Genomic DNA, 17,245 nt, shown 5'->3' on the forward strand with positions numbered 1-17,245 from the left:
ACAGAAGAAGTAACATGATATTGACAGCAATCATCGATACTCATGGAGTTACTATCACTGTCGTTATATCCATCCCTATAGATTATTTCATAGAAGGCCCTGTGTAAGACCGCATATGAGACAAGTAGTTTGGTCCTTTGATGTACATTAAGTCGGATCAACCGTACGATGTATGGCTTTCTGTTATCTACAAAGGAAATATCTTTAGGGTTAGTCAGGATGTTCTTTCCCTTCAGTTTCACTATGATATAGTCCAGGAATAGATGAAACGAGTAATGATTGAAAATGTGACGATGAGTTCGAAAACCATCAATATATGTTACTTCCCTTTGTATTTCAAAAGCACAGTTAGTATGTGTGTATGTTTATAATGTAAAATCGAGATGCGATAAAGCCCAATGGTTTTTTTTGTGTGTGTGTGTTTTTTTTCATTGATTTGAAATGAAATGTTTGATATTTTAATACAGCTTATTTCCTGGCTAGAATGCGTTCTTGATACCTAAACTATTGTGGAAAATGTTAAGCCAGTATTTATGAAATAGATAGCCGTCATGTACAGTACTCAAGTTATAACTGTACATGGCGTATTTCCAACCAAATATGATATTTCAACAGTATAACCCAGAACTTAAACCTGACTCATCCTGGATACTCCAGGGGTTCCGATTACCTACGAACTCTACACCCCTGGACTATCTCATAGTAAAACTGGAGGCAACAGAACAGAACAATCATTTGATGTACATCAAAAGAGCCGTACTCTCTGTAGTCTTCAAAGGAAATCTTTTCAGGCCTGTGATTGGTTCAGATTTTTTCCTCTGAGCTGCCTTCAGATTGACAATGAGATAGTCCAGGGATCGTAAGTGATTGGAACCCCTGGGGTATCGTGGAAAAAGCCTGACGATGCGTGTTATAAAGCAAAGCATGCATTTGAGATTTAAAGAACATGTAATGAAGTAATAGTTTCAAAAATCGCTTATTTGACAGTTGAATTATTAATTTTAAAGTAGAGTTCACTTTACAAAATAAAGCGCTTATTGCACTACTCGAAGTTTCCATTCCAGTAACTGAATAAAACAGATCGTGCGTTGATCTTCCAAAATGATAATTGAAAAGAAGAAAAAAAAAACATATTTACAAGATTTTAATATCATGGTAACTTTTCAGAAAAAAACTTTTCCTGATTAGTAAATTATTTGGTTTTGAAACAAATTTTTTAGGTCACCTGACCATAGGTAATGGTGACACATTGCGATAGTCTGGCCGTCGTCGTGCGTCGTGCGTTGTTCGTTAACATTTCCTTGTGAACGCAATAACTTTCAAGAGTAAATATGAACCGGGTTAAATGAAAGTTTGTATGTAGACTATTATTAAAGAGATCTCGTAGGACTTCGAAAATCAGCTTGATTCGACAGTAATTTACGGAGTTTTTGCCCTTTGCATATACATGTCAAATTATCATTGGACCTTGTGAACGCGATAACTTAAGTATATGTAAACCAAGCTTAATGCATCTTTGTATGTAGAATAACATTGGAATGATCTCGGTCGAGTTTAGAAATCAGCGTGATTTGACATTAATTGACGGAGTTATTGCCCTTTGCACATATAATTATTATTTGACCTTGTGAACGCGATAACTTGAGTAAATATGAACTTTGTCTGTAGACTAATATTACAAAGATCTCGGACGAGATTGAAAATCAGCTTGATTCGACTCTTATTCAATGTCGCAGTTCTTGCCTTCTGCAATAATAATTATTGAACCTTGTGAACAGAGATAATGTGAGTTAATATTCACCATGCTTAATAAAACTTTGTTTGTTGACCTATTGGATCTATGTTCGTGATTTGTGAACAAAAGACATATGTTGGCTAGTAAATGACATAAATAATTTGTTTCAAATATCAGATGACCGTTAAGGCCCACGGGCCTCTTGTTAAAATAAAAAATGTTAAAAAGAAATCCAAGGCCGAATTCCAAAAAAGTTTATCTACACGTATAAAGACACAGATATATCTTATCTAGGGTTGACATATTCGTTTGCTGGGTTATCAGATGTTGATAAATGAGTACAAAGTTATGTTAAATATATGATAAACAAACAAGATATATGCTTTAAAATAAGAGCTATTGAAACCAGAAATGATAACAAGCGATACAAAGGGTGGTCGAATAAAATTAAGACCGAGTAAAATTTAGAGCATATACATAGATGCATCACAATAAATCAAACGTATGACTTGGTTGTACTTAGGGCTTACGTAAAACATTAATAGGAGTTTTACTACTAACAAATACTTTAGAAATTATTTCATGCTTGAATACATTTCGCAGTTTTGGTTACCTTAGCTACAATAACCCACTAGAGGTACCAAGAGAGAGAATTATTTCACATTTCGAAAGAGGACATGCACGTTACGAATATTTTATAATAGTAGCAGCAGCATGACTCTATCAATTCTTTTCACCTGAATATCAATTTCTGGTGAGATTGAGCTAAAATGGCATTGAAAATTATTTCTAAGCATTGCATAATCAATGTCTTTGCCGAATATAATTGTATCTATATATCTTCATGATCCCCCAACACATAATCTTAAAGGTTGGTTTCGCCCAACCAAATAAAGTTATTTTGTAAAATCTGATAAACGGAAGAAAAGACGAAAAAACATTAAAAATACCTTAATTTAATTTCTGTATTCGTATGAGATTGAACAAATGTGTCTTGGATACAAAATTCAGGGAAATCCCTGATTTATTACAATGTCAGCCAGACAGAACAGTATGCAAATGAAACTACGATGGATTGTGTTGTCGAAGTTTCGCGTATGCGTATTGTTACACACTAAAACATGGCTGAACGAAAGCGTGTGAGATAAAAAATAATACATCTGAATCGGCAACAAAGAGAAGGAAATTAGAATGGATTCGGTAGCAACCTAGGATATCTCTTGAGAATGAAATTCAGAAATGGCATGTAGCAATTGCAGAAACAGAAGCCACATCTCAAGCGGAACTTGAATTCAATGTAGAATATGATTTACTAAGCAGAGCAAAAGAAAAATGGCTGCCACTTCCTTAGATACCTCACTGTCACAACTAGGGAATGTCTCAGAAACAATTTTCGAAAAAAAATATTTCGTTATCTTTTTTTTTTTAAATTTCAAATGCATGTTTTTAACTTGCATTGTCAGCTTTAAGTATAGCTACAGTATACACAAAAAGAAGAGCTTTATCAAACATCATCTGTTATTCGTATGTTAGCCGGTAAACAATTGACATGCAATAACTCAAGTTTCTTAAGTTAGCCTGAATGCTATTGAAAAACTATTTTTAATCAAATTATTTCGTACCAGTACTAGTTTGTAGGTTATCAGTCTGATAACCGTTAGTACTAGTTTGTAGACCGTCTGATAACCTAGGGTACCCAGGGTAGGAGATAGACAGCGGTTCGTAGAAAAGCATTTATCAGGGTGTTTTACTGCAATCTGAGCGGACCTGTCTGTATGGCTGTTTCCCTTTTTCGTAATAGGTTCATTGCACCATCCAAAAGTCGGAGGTAAGATTACGGGGCTAAATATTGTTATTAAAATCTAATATTAATTTATATTATTAAATTATATATTACATTTAAGTGCATATATAATTGACTTTGAAATTCGAGTTATCCGATCTTAAAATACAAATACAAACAAGGTAAAAAAAACGGGACTTCAACATTAATTCGACTCAACCAGAATTTCGAGTAAAGCGATTTTAGACTGTACATATACGTAAGCCACATAGACATTTGGTTAATCCTGATTTAAAAGTGATAAAGATTTTTTTACTAATTTTCAAGAAATCGGGACTTGCGATATTAATTCATAGCGATTTTGTGGTACATAATAAATGAGGTGATTCACTCAAAACAAAATATTGATTTTCATATTTTTTTTTCTTTATTTAATATTCGACTTATTTTATTGATGCACGCTTTTTTATTAGATACATGTAATACCCTATGAATCTATTTTAATATGAACTATGTTTGTGGGTATGAAGAGGTAGTAAGTCGTTGAAACTAAACATGTGCACGATAGAACTAGAGATGTAGACAAACCAATGTTAAGACTCTTCAAAACAGTATGTGGGTATGAAGGATATTATAAGACTCTTTCATATGTGGATATGAAGGATAGGGATATTCTACCCGAGGGTCACAAAATGTAGTAAAACCCGAGGCTTGCCGAGGGTTTTGCAACATTTTGTGACCCCGAGGGTAGAATATCCCTATCCTTCATATCCACTTATGAAAGAGTATTTTTCTTTCATACCTCGACGTTTTATTGCAATTTCCCAACTAAAATATCCCGCCATTTTGAAATAAATTCGATGAAATCCACGACTGGAAGTCGCTTTCCCATACAAGAAAAATTACGCGATACTTTCAACACGAATTCCGTTGTTTGCATCTTTTAGAGTAAAACCAGTCATATTTGTGAAAAAAATGTAAAAACTTTACCGAGGAAATAGAGATTTTGTTGACGCCGTGACGTCACGAGGCTTTATTGCATGGGTAGCCATGCAATACAGCCTCAGGCGACATGAGTGTATTGCCCTGGACCAGCCAGTATTACACGTGTAGGTATGAAAGAAAATGTTATTCTACCCAGGGAAGTGTTTTACAGCTTTTTTGTGATCACGAGGGTAGACATTACCTATCCTTCGTATCCGAATATATTTTTCACTCATACCTTAACGTATTTATATCACCACAATATTTCGTCATTTTGAAATTTGCAGCAATAAGTTGTAATGCCGCGATTGTAAATCATTTCGCTTTACATGAAAACTGCGAAATGTATGTATTTAAAAACACGGCGAATTTCCTCAATTATTTTGATAATACCATACCAACGGTCAGTGTTTATATCGTTCATAAAATCATTTCAGTTTGGTTGTTAGGGTATACACTGTAAAACAAGGTTAAATCAAGAAGATGTTCTACATTTCCCTCTGCTGTCCAACCTGATGAAAGGCTTAAATGCTATTTATCGAAGCTAAATTTCATTAGTAATATTGGTGTTTATTATGTATAACTTTTGCTTATACAGCACAATTCCAACATTTCAGATGGATTCGGGAAGGCATTTTCGCCTTATAAGCATCGTGTTATTGGTAACGCTAGCCGGAGTCGCTGTCAGTCAGAACTATTGGGAAAATACGCGAAGTGGAAAACTCCCCGCCTGTGTAACAGACACATGTGATCGAGAGAAGGATGTTTGTGAGTGCTATCTTACAATTGAACACCGTTTAACCATGATGTATGAAGAGGAACGATCCTTAGTTGTTCCTTTAGGTGGCCGGCTGTACACCTACGATAACTTCAACTCTCCAATAGACAACATGGAGGAGTTACAATATATCTTGACAGCGGACGGCAATAATTCTCGACTTGTCATAGCTGTAAATCGGCGATTTCCTGGTCCTACTATCACCGCACATGAAGACCAGACATTGATCGTCCATGTTCGAAATCTGATGCTCACAGATAGTACGACAATCCACTGGCATGGCATGCAACAAAAAGAAACCGTATACTCTGACGGTGTCGCGTTTGTTTCACAATGTCCACTAGGACACGGTCAAGAATTCACTTACAAATTCAAAGCTAAGCCTCACGGTACTAGTTTCTATCACGCTCACATCGGCGACCAGAGAACAATGGGATTATATGGGGCCCTCATCGTACTTCCAAAACAAGAACTTCCTTCGGCAACACTAGCAGAGCACGTTGCGTTGATCCAGGACTGGAACCATGATGATGATGCCGCCTCTTTATACCAACGCATGTTGTATGGTGTCTTTTACCCGCAGACTCGAACGAAGTATGTGGCAACTGCCTCTAGAGATGGAGGGAAGTACAGTAATTTTTTATTCCACTCTGGTCTTGTGAATGGAAAAGGTCGCTATCATATTACCAGAAGCATGCACAACCAGGCTCCACTTACCCAGTTTGACGTCACGAGAAACAAGTGGTATACTTTCAGAGTCATTAGCGCTGCTACCCTTTATCCCTTTCTTGTTTATGTTACTGGGCACCCCGAACTCACGGTCATCGCTTCGGATGGATTCGCTATGAAAGAAATGGTTGTAAACGCCTTTGTTATCAACCCTGGGGAGAGATATGATTTTAAGATATTTACAAATCAGTCGGCTGGACACTATATGCTTGTAGCTCAGACTCTTGAAAAAGACCAGTTCCATATCGCTGAAGCCAAAATCCGCTACCGGGGTGCCACAACACCAAATATCAATCCAAACATCCCAGCACCTCTTGCTTGCTCCAGGATGAATAAATGTAAGATATTCAATTGCCCATACCTAAGTCCAGTCAATGGTGACGAAGACTGTTTAACCTACAATGATGCAAGAACAAATGATTTTAACTCGAACCCAGAGGAAGTTGCCACCATCGATGATGAATATTTCTTTAATTTTGCATTTCCTGGGGAGGATACACCTGCATCTGTGAATGGCCGCCAGTTCATACCACCCCTCGCTCCTATATACTCACAACCTAATGCGACAACTACCTACTGCCCTGCTGACTGTGCCGTCAACAATCTCTGCTCCTGCACCTACACACAGGAAATTCAAAATGGAAAAGTGTATCAGTTCACGCTGACTAACCTTGGGAACGGGAAAGGATGGTCACATCCGGTGCATTTACATGGTCATTCATTCTATGTTATGAAGATGGGGTTTGGCCAGTACAATGCCACTGGACATCTGATTGATCAAACACCGGACATCTCCTGTGGTACTAGAACAAAAGGCTACTGCAACAGTCCCGTCTGGTCTAACACCACATGGAATGGAGGCAACGTCCCGGGCCTCATCCTCAACCATACTGCTCAAAAAGATACCATTATAGTTCCTACGGACGGGTATGTCGTCATCCGATTCAAGGCCGACAACCCAGGAGCCTGGTTCTTTCATTGCCATATCGACCTTCACAACACAAACGGAATGGGAATGGTGATCCTAGAGGCCCCGGAGTTGTACCCTACCGTACCAAAGAAATTCCCTGTTTGTGGTACGTTCCGTGCAAATACAAATCCACTTCCTAATTCCGGAGCTGGTGAGTATATTATTTCCTCTGTATTATTTGTTAGAGTTCTAAACTAATAACATATTTTGTAATTAGTTTACCATAAAGCGGCATCTTGTACATATTATATCTAAAAGCCAATATTTTAGCCAAAGTAAACAAGGATTAAAATGGTCAAAGGTTGTCATGTAGAGGTATAGCAATTAACCGAAATTCACATAACCAATGTTATATATTTTGCCGAAAGATTCATTTTATTTACAATTTTGGTTTTGTTTTTTAAATGATTATTTAGAATACCGTTAAGAAGCTTTTGCTACCCAACACTAACATTATCATTTTATGTAGTTTTTCACCAAAAATCTGTTTGAGTCATGATGGAGTTTGTTTATTTGCAGATTCTTCCACTACAATAAACCATATGCTGCTATGGATTGCTATATCTTCAATTACCACCAAGTTACGATATGACATATAGAGCGGGAGACTGTTCACTACGTCAAACAAAACTAATATATGACCATATATCAGTACAAAATGTATATATGATATCGTGATATACTGTTACACAACTTGTTTCCAGAGGCAAAATTATTGTCAATCATAAATGAACCATTTCCTTATGACTGGCAAAAACATAATCACTACGAAAAGGCAGTAAGGCATGGAAATGTGAAGCTAGGCCGCCGTGAAAAACAGTTGGTTTACGTTACATGTTTATCGTTATGACGACCGATTTTGAAGGAGTTTTCTAAGTCACATGCTATATATATGTTATATTTTGTTCATCATTATATTGTAATTCGTAATCAGCTTTACTATGAATATATTTCGTTAAATTGTTTGCATGATTTACCATTTATTTGTTTTTATTTGTTTGAAGAGATATGATATGTATGGGGCCAATAATGCTTAAACAATATAACAATGAGTCAAAAAACTGTTTAAATATGTTTTCATGCAATGGTAATAGAAAACAAATCGTACATTTCATTGTAAATCAACATACCGTGAGATCCACTCTGATTTTTTCAAAGCTGGAGTATGCATCACCGTTTCTGTCTTGGAATTGGCACGGGTTAGAGTTGACACGTTTAGAAAAATCATTCCGAAACTTGTTCTCCTCAAACAGTGTTACAAAGGCTTCTGAGACAGTAGCCATGTTGTGACAGTAGATGTTGACCCCGTAACCTCCCAGGACTGGCGGGTATAATAGATAGGTAGCATCACCGTTGGTACTGCTACACGCCTTGACGGTATCACAACTGACCAATGTGACGTCTGTAATTAATTGTAATAAATACACTGACATCACATTGTATTGTTGCATGTTCTGGATGACACTTACAAAAATGATTCTGTAATAGCTTTATGCTTCATTCCCCGTACATTTCAATCAACGTAAAATAAAAGGTAACAAAAATTAAGTTTTTGTTTATTCATTTATGCATTTGACATCGGGGTCACGGTTATTCGAGTGGTGGAGATGTCACGATATATTACTACAAGCCCTCCATCTCTTGGTCATGAGTTCGAATCCCATGTGGGGCAGTTGCAAGGTACGGGCCGTAGGGCGGTGTTTTTTTCATTTGGTACTCCGGTCTAAGTCCACCATCAAAACAAACTTCAGACATACTTAAGTGACCCTGGCTATTAAAAGGGCGTTAAACTAATAAAACCAGACCTAGCATTACGACACCAGTGATAATGATACAAAGTAGTACAAATAACCAAGGTATGACATTATGGATAAGTGATTAACGTTTATTTGAAGATGCTACAACGCTGACGAACGATATTTTGTCTCTCTATCAGAAACAAGAGTAGACGAAGTAGTATTGTTTTTCAGTTGCAAAAGTCACTTTTAACAAAATCAAAAAGTTTGAACTTTTTATTTTACCGATAACAAATATATTAAAGATAATTAATTGTCTTCCGAAAAGTCCATGAACCTACGCCCTATGTAAACACTGATTGCGCTTCCATCCAAATGTTTTTTATCTATATCATTTGTGTGTTAATTAGACATTCATTTACACGATTAAACACAAATTTTTGTTCAAGTGATGTGTATCTGTCGGCAGTGGAGCATCTTTAAACAGAAACTGAACCAGTCATATACTACACACTAACCTCTGCAGTATTGCGTAAGATCGGTCCAGTTTCCAGCTGTCGTACATTCCACATTGTACGCCGTTGGTAACAACGTGCCTGCGCATGTGAACTCACGTTTGGTGCCGAAAACATTAGTTCCTATACCCCAGGTAACATTGGTCACAGAAGGAGGGTCACCACAGGCTATGTATGGACAGAACAAAGGAAAAAAATAACACAAGCTGAGATTAAACCAAATAAACTGATATCAGTTTAGTGCGGCTCTTATTTCAATTATATAACAAGGGAATACCACAGGCTACAGGAAAGGGGAACAGGGTGTTCAACTCACAGTATAAGGAGGCAAATTCAACAGGGAAAAGGTTAAACTCACGCTGTTTAAAACTGACTGCACTTCAATGACGAACATACAAAAGAAAGAGCGAAAAGTAGCATAAGGACCTGGTGTATCGTGAATGAATTTTAGCACTAGGAATAATAAGTTTACATCGTTGGATTGGATTATTTATTGATCGGATAGTTTTGTTTGCATATCTTAATTAATTAATTAGCACATATTTGTCTTGCGATTGATACTTCGTCATATTTTGCAACATTACTCTTAAGTAGCTTGTCATGTTGATATTTTCTTATATTTTACCGGATGTACCGGGTGTTTTCTATATCATTATGCCAGGATCGAGTATAACGTAGCTTTCTGCACGAGACTTTTGCCGTATTTTTCACGGGGTATATTTGTGTGTGTAACGTAATAATTCGTCAGTCTATAGCAGGCCTTGGCTTGTTGGCTCTCCCTCAATTTCTAACCCCAGTAATGTTGGGAGTCGGGTGGCGACTGCGGGTAGATTTGTTACAGTATTGTAGTTGGTAGTAATATTTGTGTTCTACGGTCCCTTGGGTTATATTTATAACGTATAACTATCTGATGAACTGATAATATTGTGTTGTATGTCGACAACATCCACATGAAAGGACATAGAAAACATCAACCATTATTGCCAGAATTACAAATGAACAAGAACCAATAAATTATTAGTAGAGCTTCTAAAAGATGAATACAAGGTCATTAAATACTCGCTACTCTCCCATTCATCCATTGCATTCCGACCAAAATAGGATTTGTTAAGCCTAAGCTGTCAACAATAGGGATTGGACACACGTTTTCCCCCAACTAAGTGACGCCTTCTCCCTAGTACATAATATAAATACAATAGGATTATTATAGGATATACTTGAGAGGGAGCCAAATGATAGTGCAACGATGTATAGCATTGACACAAGGAACATTATACTAACTACAACAAACATGCATACAATGAAACGCAATGAAATGGCTACCAACATCGGCTCCGCAGCTGACGTTGATACATACCGCCATCGAGGTGTATCCATGTTTTACTTTTATTGATAAAAAATATATGATTCAAGACTTTCTTTAGATAGATTTTACCGAGCATAGAATAAGATATAAATCATGTATAGAAAACATGTTTAAAAACTAAATCGAAAGTATCAAAATTACTCTTAAATGATCATGGATCTGTTGTTAAATGCGTATAGTATAAAAAGCTATATGTTTCCATATCGGAGTTGTTAATTTAGTGAAAGAACAGATAGTGTACGTATGTTCATCAATTCACAGTTCTTAACTATTTTCATTGTTATTGATTTATCCAAAGCATACTTTCAAAACTAATTAGTATCTGTTTACCTCGTACACATATATGGACATTGTAATTATACGTGTAGTTTATCATACATATACGCAAGAAACAATTTTTAATGCGGTTTTTGGAAAAGAAATTGCCAGGGACGTAGATGACTTATAAATCCTTGGTGTAAATACGACAGATCATTATGATTGTATGAAAGATATTCTGCAGCATACATGTATCAGAACATACCAAAATAATATCAATAAGCTTTTTAGTGTTTTTTCACCGGCGGAGTTAGACATCATCAACTCAATAACCGGGATATTTACAACAAACACAACAAAACAAAACATATATTGATTATATCTTAAACAAAGAGAATGTCAATATCAAGGTTTGCACACTGCACAGTTAGATTTATCATACATGTGTCAGTTCACAAATCTTAATATTTTGATGGGCTATCATTCATTCCCACTGGTTTGGTTTGTAAAACACCTGATAACAATGGTATTTTCCTATTGGTCATGTTTTAATTAAAACAGAAAAAATAAGATATATATTGACATCATGTCATTGTAATTACGTATTAAGAAGGATATAAACTTTTATGCGAACAACAGACGACACGTTGATCGCGTTTGAAGGCTTCAATGTCAAATATATTCAATACCAATATCACTGTGATCATATTTATTTGGTTAAAACTCATATTATCATTGATTTTGATCAAGAATAATGGCCTCATCACATCCGCGGTACACTTTGTAATCGTTTTACTTCAAATCCGCCACCATATATTATTACTATTACAATTACCTTCACAATCAATCGATTCATACATATTTTAGATTTGAAAATATAAAAATCTGGTTTTGAATGAAGCATTTTACCATTTTAGCGACAGAGAGAGAGAAGAACAAAGTTTTAAAATTTCTTGGTAACTGAAAAGATACTCTTCCAAGCAGTATCAATATTAAAGAAAAATCAATCGCTAGTATCGTTCTAAACGCATGTTGTTTATGGAGATCAACTTGAGTGGCTTTTTTGTGGCCGTTTTGGTTCGCCATCTTTTTTATAGATGCTATTTTTTTATGTCCATAATTGAGTTTATATTATGTAATATTTTGTAACACAAGTTTGTGTTAATTGTTCAGTTATCCAGTTGTTCTGGATATGCTAGTCAATTAATAAATTGACAATCATTCTCAATTATGGTTTCTGTTATATATTTCATTCCATATCACATCTGTAAAAAACGGAGCTTCAGCAGTAGCCAGTAAAAATAATGAGTATATTTTTGCCGAGTAAGAGCTTAGCGAACACAAAAGAACATGCAATGAATGAAATATACTCACATTTAATTGGTTCAAGGATAGTGTTGCCATTGGTGATATAATAGTAGGAGGTGCCACTGCTGACCAATGAGGAGGCGGGATCTGTGAAGACGAGGCTGTGTGTCTGACACAGCTGGCTGTGTTTATTGTAGAAGAATGAAAGGCAAAGAGACTGTGACAGACAGAATAACGAACAATACTGCTTTGTTTGCACTGTCTGCGTACTTATGATATCCGATGACATGATTTTATCCTCGAAAGCTGCGTTTTTATTCAACGACATGAACACTGAAATATAAGATATATGGTCACGAAGTATCATTACTAGACTGGTCACCATTCTCTAACATGATAAAGATATCACTAAATTTTAGCTTGATGATTTTCGTCTCTGCGACTTGTGTGATTCTAAAGTTTCCAACAAGGGGGAGGGGGAGGGGGGTAGTGTAGGAATTCTGCTGAAAAAAACCTTTGCAATCATTTAGAGTATGGTGGCCAGTTTATCTAATTACCAGAACAAACACAAAACGATCTAGTTGAGTGCAACGAGGCATGATGGCGGTTATTTGATCGAGATTAAAAAAGGAATGGAACAATTGGCGCCTCCGCCACATTTCGTCTGTGGTATCATAAGTATCACATTGGAATATTTCGAGAGACTGCATGTGCATATTTTATTTAAGAGTTTAAATAACTGAGGCAACTAAGAAAAATGGGAAAATATGCAAAACATTCTAGATAAATGGATCAAATTTACTTCTGACTGTTTTAAGCACACGCATTTTCACGGTAAAGTTATAAAATTAAGTATAAACTGACGATTTCTGGTTGCTGTTTGTTACATACTGGTTTGACTGAACCACCAAGGACACGATACCTACGTTTGAAATTCCACAACAATTTATTGACTGATCAATTAAATATGCACACAATCTTATATACGCATCACACATGTTATTATGTATATTTAACTCAATAAAGACTAATTAAAATAACATTCTAAGTTGATAAATTATATATTAAGTTTTTTTAATTAAAGGTTGACTTAGCAGTTATTTCCCAAAGGGATAAGTTACACAATACATTGACAATGCCAGAAATGGTTAATAAAAGGCAAATGGAAAAAAAATTGCTATTCTCTGTATAAATATACAACTAAATGTAAGCTTGTTTTTTCTGTTCACTTTAATACTTCGACGCATAAATAAACTCCCCTTGATACTAGTTTTTCACGAGTCAGAGTGGATAGAAATATTTTCAATGAATTCAATCTTTGATTACTATGTATCATCCACGATACTCCAGGGATTACTATCACTGGCGTTAAACCCACCCCTGGACTATGTTATAGCAAAACTGGAGGCAACAGAACATAATGTGGTTCTTGGGTGTACATAAAAGGAACCGAATAACGGTACACTGTGGTTAAAGTTGAGTGTTGCTCTCTCTGTAATCATCAATCTTTGCAAGCCTGTTATTGGTCAGTTGTTTTTTCTCCTGAACTGCATCCATTTTCAGTTAGTCCAGTGGTGGATTTACGACAGTGATAACAACTCCTTGAGTATCGACGATGACAATGTATAGTTTAAGAAGTGACGTTGTTCTATTTAAAATATCTAGCAACCATCCGAAATATACATGAATTAAGCCTAATTTGTTTTATTGTTTTTGTCTATATTTTTTGTTTATGGTTTTGTTTTACTTAGTACATTGTATATCTCTTTCTAAATGTATACATAAGGAAATATCACCTTGTATCTTTACACTATTATTAAAAGTGATCTTAACTTTCTACAATAAGATATATAAGGAATAAGTACAATACCTGTTGTTTCTTCACCAACTTCCATAGGGTATGTTCCATGTACAAATAATAAGTAGAAAACCGCTGTCGGTACTTGATGTAATGCCATCATGAGGAATATAACAACGCCTGTGGTGAATGGTGAGCTGATGCGCGTCTATCTCAGAGATATACTATGTATACTGTCTTATCGATCATACCAACACTCATTCTAACTACCGCAAAGTGTCTCTAATCAAACTTTAATGACGATTATCGTGAAAAGGAGTACACAGTTATAGCTGATTGCTAACATTTCAATGTCCAATCGGCAATTTCCTGAAGCTGTTAAGAGAATGCCAATGGTGCCAAAGTATTTAAATGAATACAAGGTAAAACGGATATGGACATGCTTCGGGCCGATGTGAATAAATTGTCAGCTTGGAGTGGAATTGGTTACTGAAATTTCACCCAAACAAATGTAGAGATATGTATATGCGGATCTGGAGACAATATGGCGAAAATATGGCGAAAATAAATACAATCTAAATGGTGAAGAAATACTAGGCGTTGTTATATGCTATTCTCTCACATTTGGTGACCATAGAAGTATTCAAGTAAAAAAGGCACACTCCATACACTTACTCTATCTGTGTTTGCAATGATACGGCGAGTGTTTCACTTCATTATCGAAATAATGTTTCGTTACTGTGCAAGACATAAGTTAAGTACATCTCGAATACGTTAATACAATATGGTATCCAATATAGAATAATCATACATTATAGTCGGTTATTTACGCTCGGCAAAACAATCAAATTAAACTTTAGCTACTTTTACACATTTCTCGAATCAAATTTTCGCGTTCATAGCATTCGATACTGTTAGTTTACTATCTAAAAATCAAGCAGGGTTTCGGAAAAACCACTCAACCATGGACAACATTTTTATTTTGCATACTTTAATATCTCTTTATACATCAAGTGGAAAAAAACTTTATTGCACATTCGTTGATTTTCGTAAGGCGTTCGATACTATCTGGCGAACAGGACTTTGGAAGAAAATGATTAAAAGTGGTATAAAGGGTAAATGTTTCAAAATAATATATAATATGTACGATAATATCAAATCCTGTGTGAAATTCCATTCGGAAACCACCGACTTTTTCCCTTGTCAAGTTGGGGTACGCCAAGGTGAAAATCTCTCTCCATTTTTGTTTTCTGTGTTTCTTAATGATCTGGAGGAATTTTTGATATCTAAAGGTAGTACTTCTCTCCAAAATCTTAATGAGATTATAACCAGAGAATTACGTATTTTATTAGAAGTATTTGTACTATTATATGCTGATGATACTGTTATTTTTGCGGAAAGTGTTGAAGGTATGCATGCTGCACTGAATAATTTCAGCGAATATTGTAAAGTGTGGAAGCTAGAAGTAAATGTTAATAAAACTAAAGTAATGATATTTAGCAAGAGAAAGTGTAGACGGCAAAACAACTTTATACTCGATAATGAAATATTGGAAACTGTAGACTGCTTTACATATCTCGGAATTACTTTTAAATTTAACGGAAATTTTGTGGCGGCTAGACAGAAGCTTATAGAACAGGCACAAAAATCTATATTTTCAATTTTTAAAAAAATCCGAAATCAGGCAATACCAGTAGATCTACAACTTAAGCTATTTGACTCGTTAGTTGAACCGATTCTGTTATATGGGTCAGAAATCTGGGGTTACGAAGATTTAAAGATTTTAGAACAAACCCATCTTAAATTTTGCAAAAGAATTTTAAATGTTAGGGCTAGCACGCCTGGGTATATGATTTATGGTGAATTGGGAAGATATCCGTTAGAAATAAAGGTAAAGCTGAGAATGTTAAATTTTTGGAACAACCTTTTGTTAAATGAAAATAAATTAAGTAATATTTTATATAGACTAATGGCGAGTTTAAGTCGCAATGGACAAATACGGTTTAAATGGTTAGATCGTGTTAAACAAATTTTTAATGATACTGGATTTACATATATATTTGATAATGAAATACCTATGAATGCAAATTTTTATAAGCATGAAGTTGCACAACGTCTACGTGACGCTTTTATACAAAAATGGTTCGCAGACATAGAATCCTCGTCCAAAGGTCTGTTTTATTCAATATTTAAAAAAAGAATTTATTTTCGAAAGTTATTTAACAAAGTTATCGGAACAAAACAGAATTACTATTACAAAATTTCGTACCTCAAATATAAAGTTCCCTATTGAAACTGGACGATGGCTCGGTATCCCAAAAGAAAATAGAATATGTAATTTATGTCAAGTTGATATCGGAGATGAATTTCACTATCTTTTCAAATGTCAAAAAAGGGAAATAAAAGCTATTAGAGAAACATATTTTGCTCAGTACTACACCAAATATCCTACATTTTTAAAATTAGAACGACTATTGAATATCTGCAGTATTCAAGTTTTAAACAAATTCGCAATTTTTCTAAGAAAGATAATGAAATTACTTTAAACATTATACGATTATAACTCTATGTATTTTTATATCTTGTACATGTATATTTTGTGTCCATCTTGTCATGTATATGTCTATGTATATCATTATGTCCTCATGTAACACATTTTCATGTGTCTGAGAGTAACAAATAAAATCTTGAAAATCTAATTAATTAAAGCAAGTTTCCGTGAAATAATGAAAACAGCATTCCCGTGGAAATAACCAGCCGTACGGTATTGTTTTGGTTTAAGTAGTTAAGATAGCAACCAAGCAAATATATATGCTTAAGAACTTCTCATACTCAGACAGGCTAAAGAGACTGGAGTTACCTACACTCGTATTCAGAAGAGTCAGAATCGAAACAATATTATTGAAGTGTACAAATTAACGATAAAGAGGCACCATTTTCTCCATATCTAGAGCAACAGTGTCAGGTCAAGTAACGAGAGGTCACTCGAAAAAGCCATATACATAACTTAGCAAGTTAGACTTTCGGAGAGCTGTTTTCGCATTGTGAGTGGTAAAGATGTGGAGCAATCTCCTGGATGATCATATAATAGCAACCACAATAAGTTCATTTTAAAACAGACCGGACAAGAACTAGGTGGGTCAAAGACTAATACATAATTATATATCAGACATGTAGAAGAGTCGAAATTGTCACAATTACGTTTATCCTAACATTTACTACGTTTATATTAAGAAGTCCAGTATAGAGGAGTTTATGATCCTGTATGATAATAAACAAGTTAAT

At 35.2% G+C, this 17,245-nt stretch overlaps 1 protein-coding gene across 1 annotated transcript; it reads left to right on the plus strand.

Annotated features, from left to right (window-relative positions):
- Positions 1 to 3,451: 3,451 nt before the first annotated feature.
- Positions 3,452 to 8,527, plus strand: LOC138318128 (uncharacterized). Its single transcript, XM_069260250.1, has 3 exons — positions 3,452 to 3,563; positions 5,120 to 7,130; positions 7,499 to 8,527. The coding sequence occupies exons 2-3, from the start codon at positions 5,120 to 5,122 to the stop codon at positions 7,576 to 7,578; spliced, it is 2,091 nt and encodes a 696-aa protein (XP_069116351.1). The 5' UTR covers positions 3,452 to 3,563; the 3' UTR covers positions 7,579 to 8,527.
- The last annotated feature ends 8,718 nt before the right edge of the window (positions 8,528 to 17,245 follow it).

The sequence above is a fragment of the Argopecten irradians genome, chromosome 3 (genome assembly GCF_041381155.1).
Source record: "Argopecten irradians isolate NY chromosome 3, Ai_NY, whole genome shotgun sequence".
NCBI lineage: Eukaryota > Metazoa > Mollusca > Bivalvia > Pectinida > Pectinidae > Argopecten > Argopecten irradians.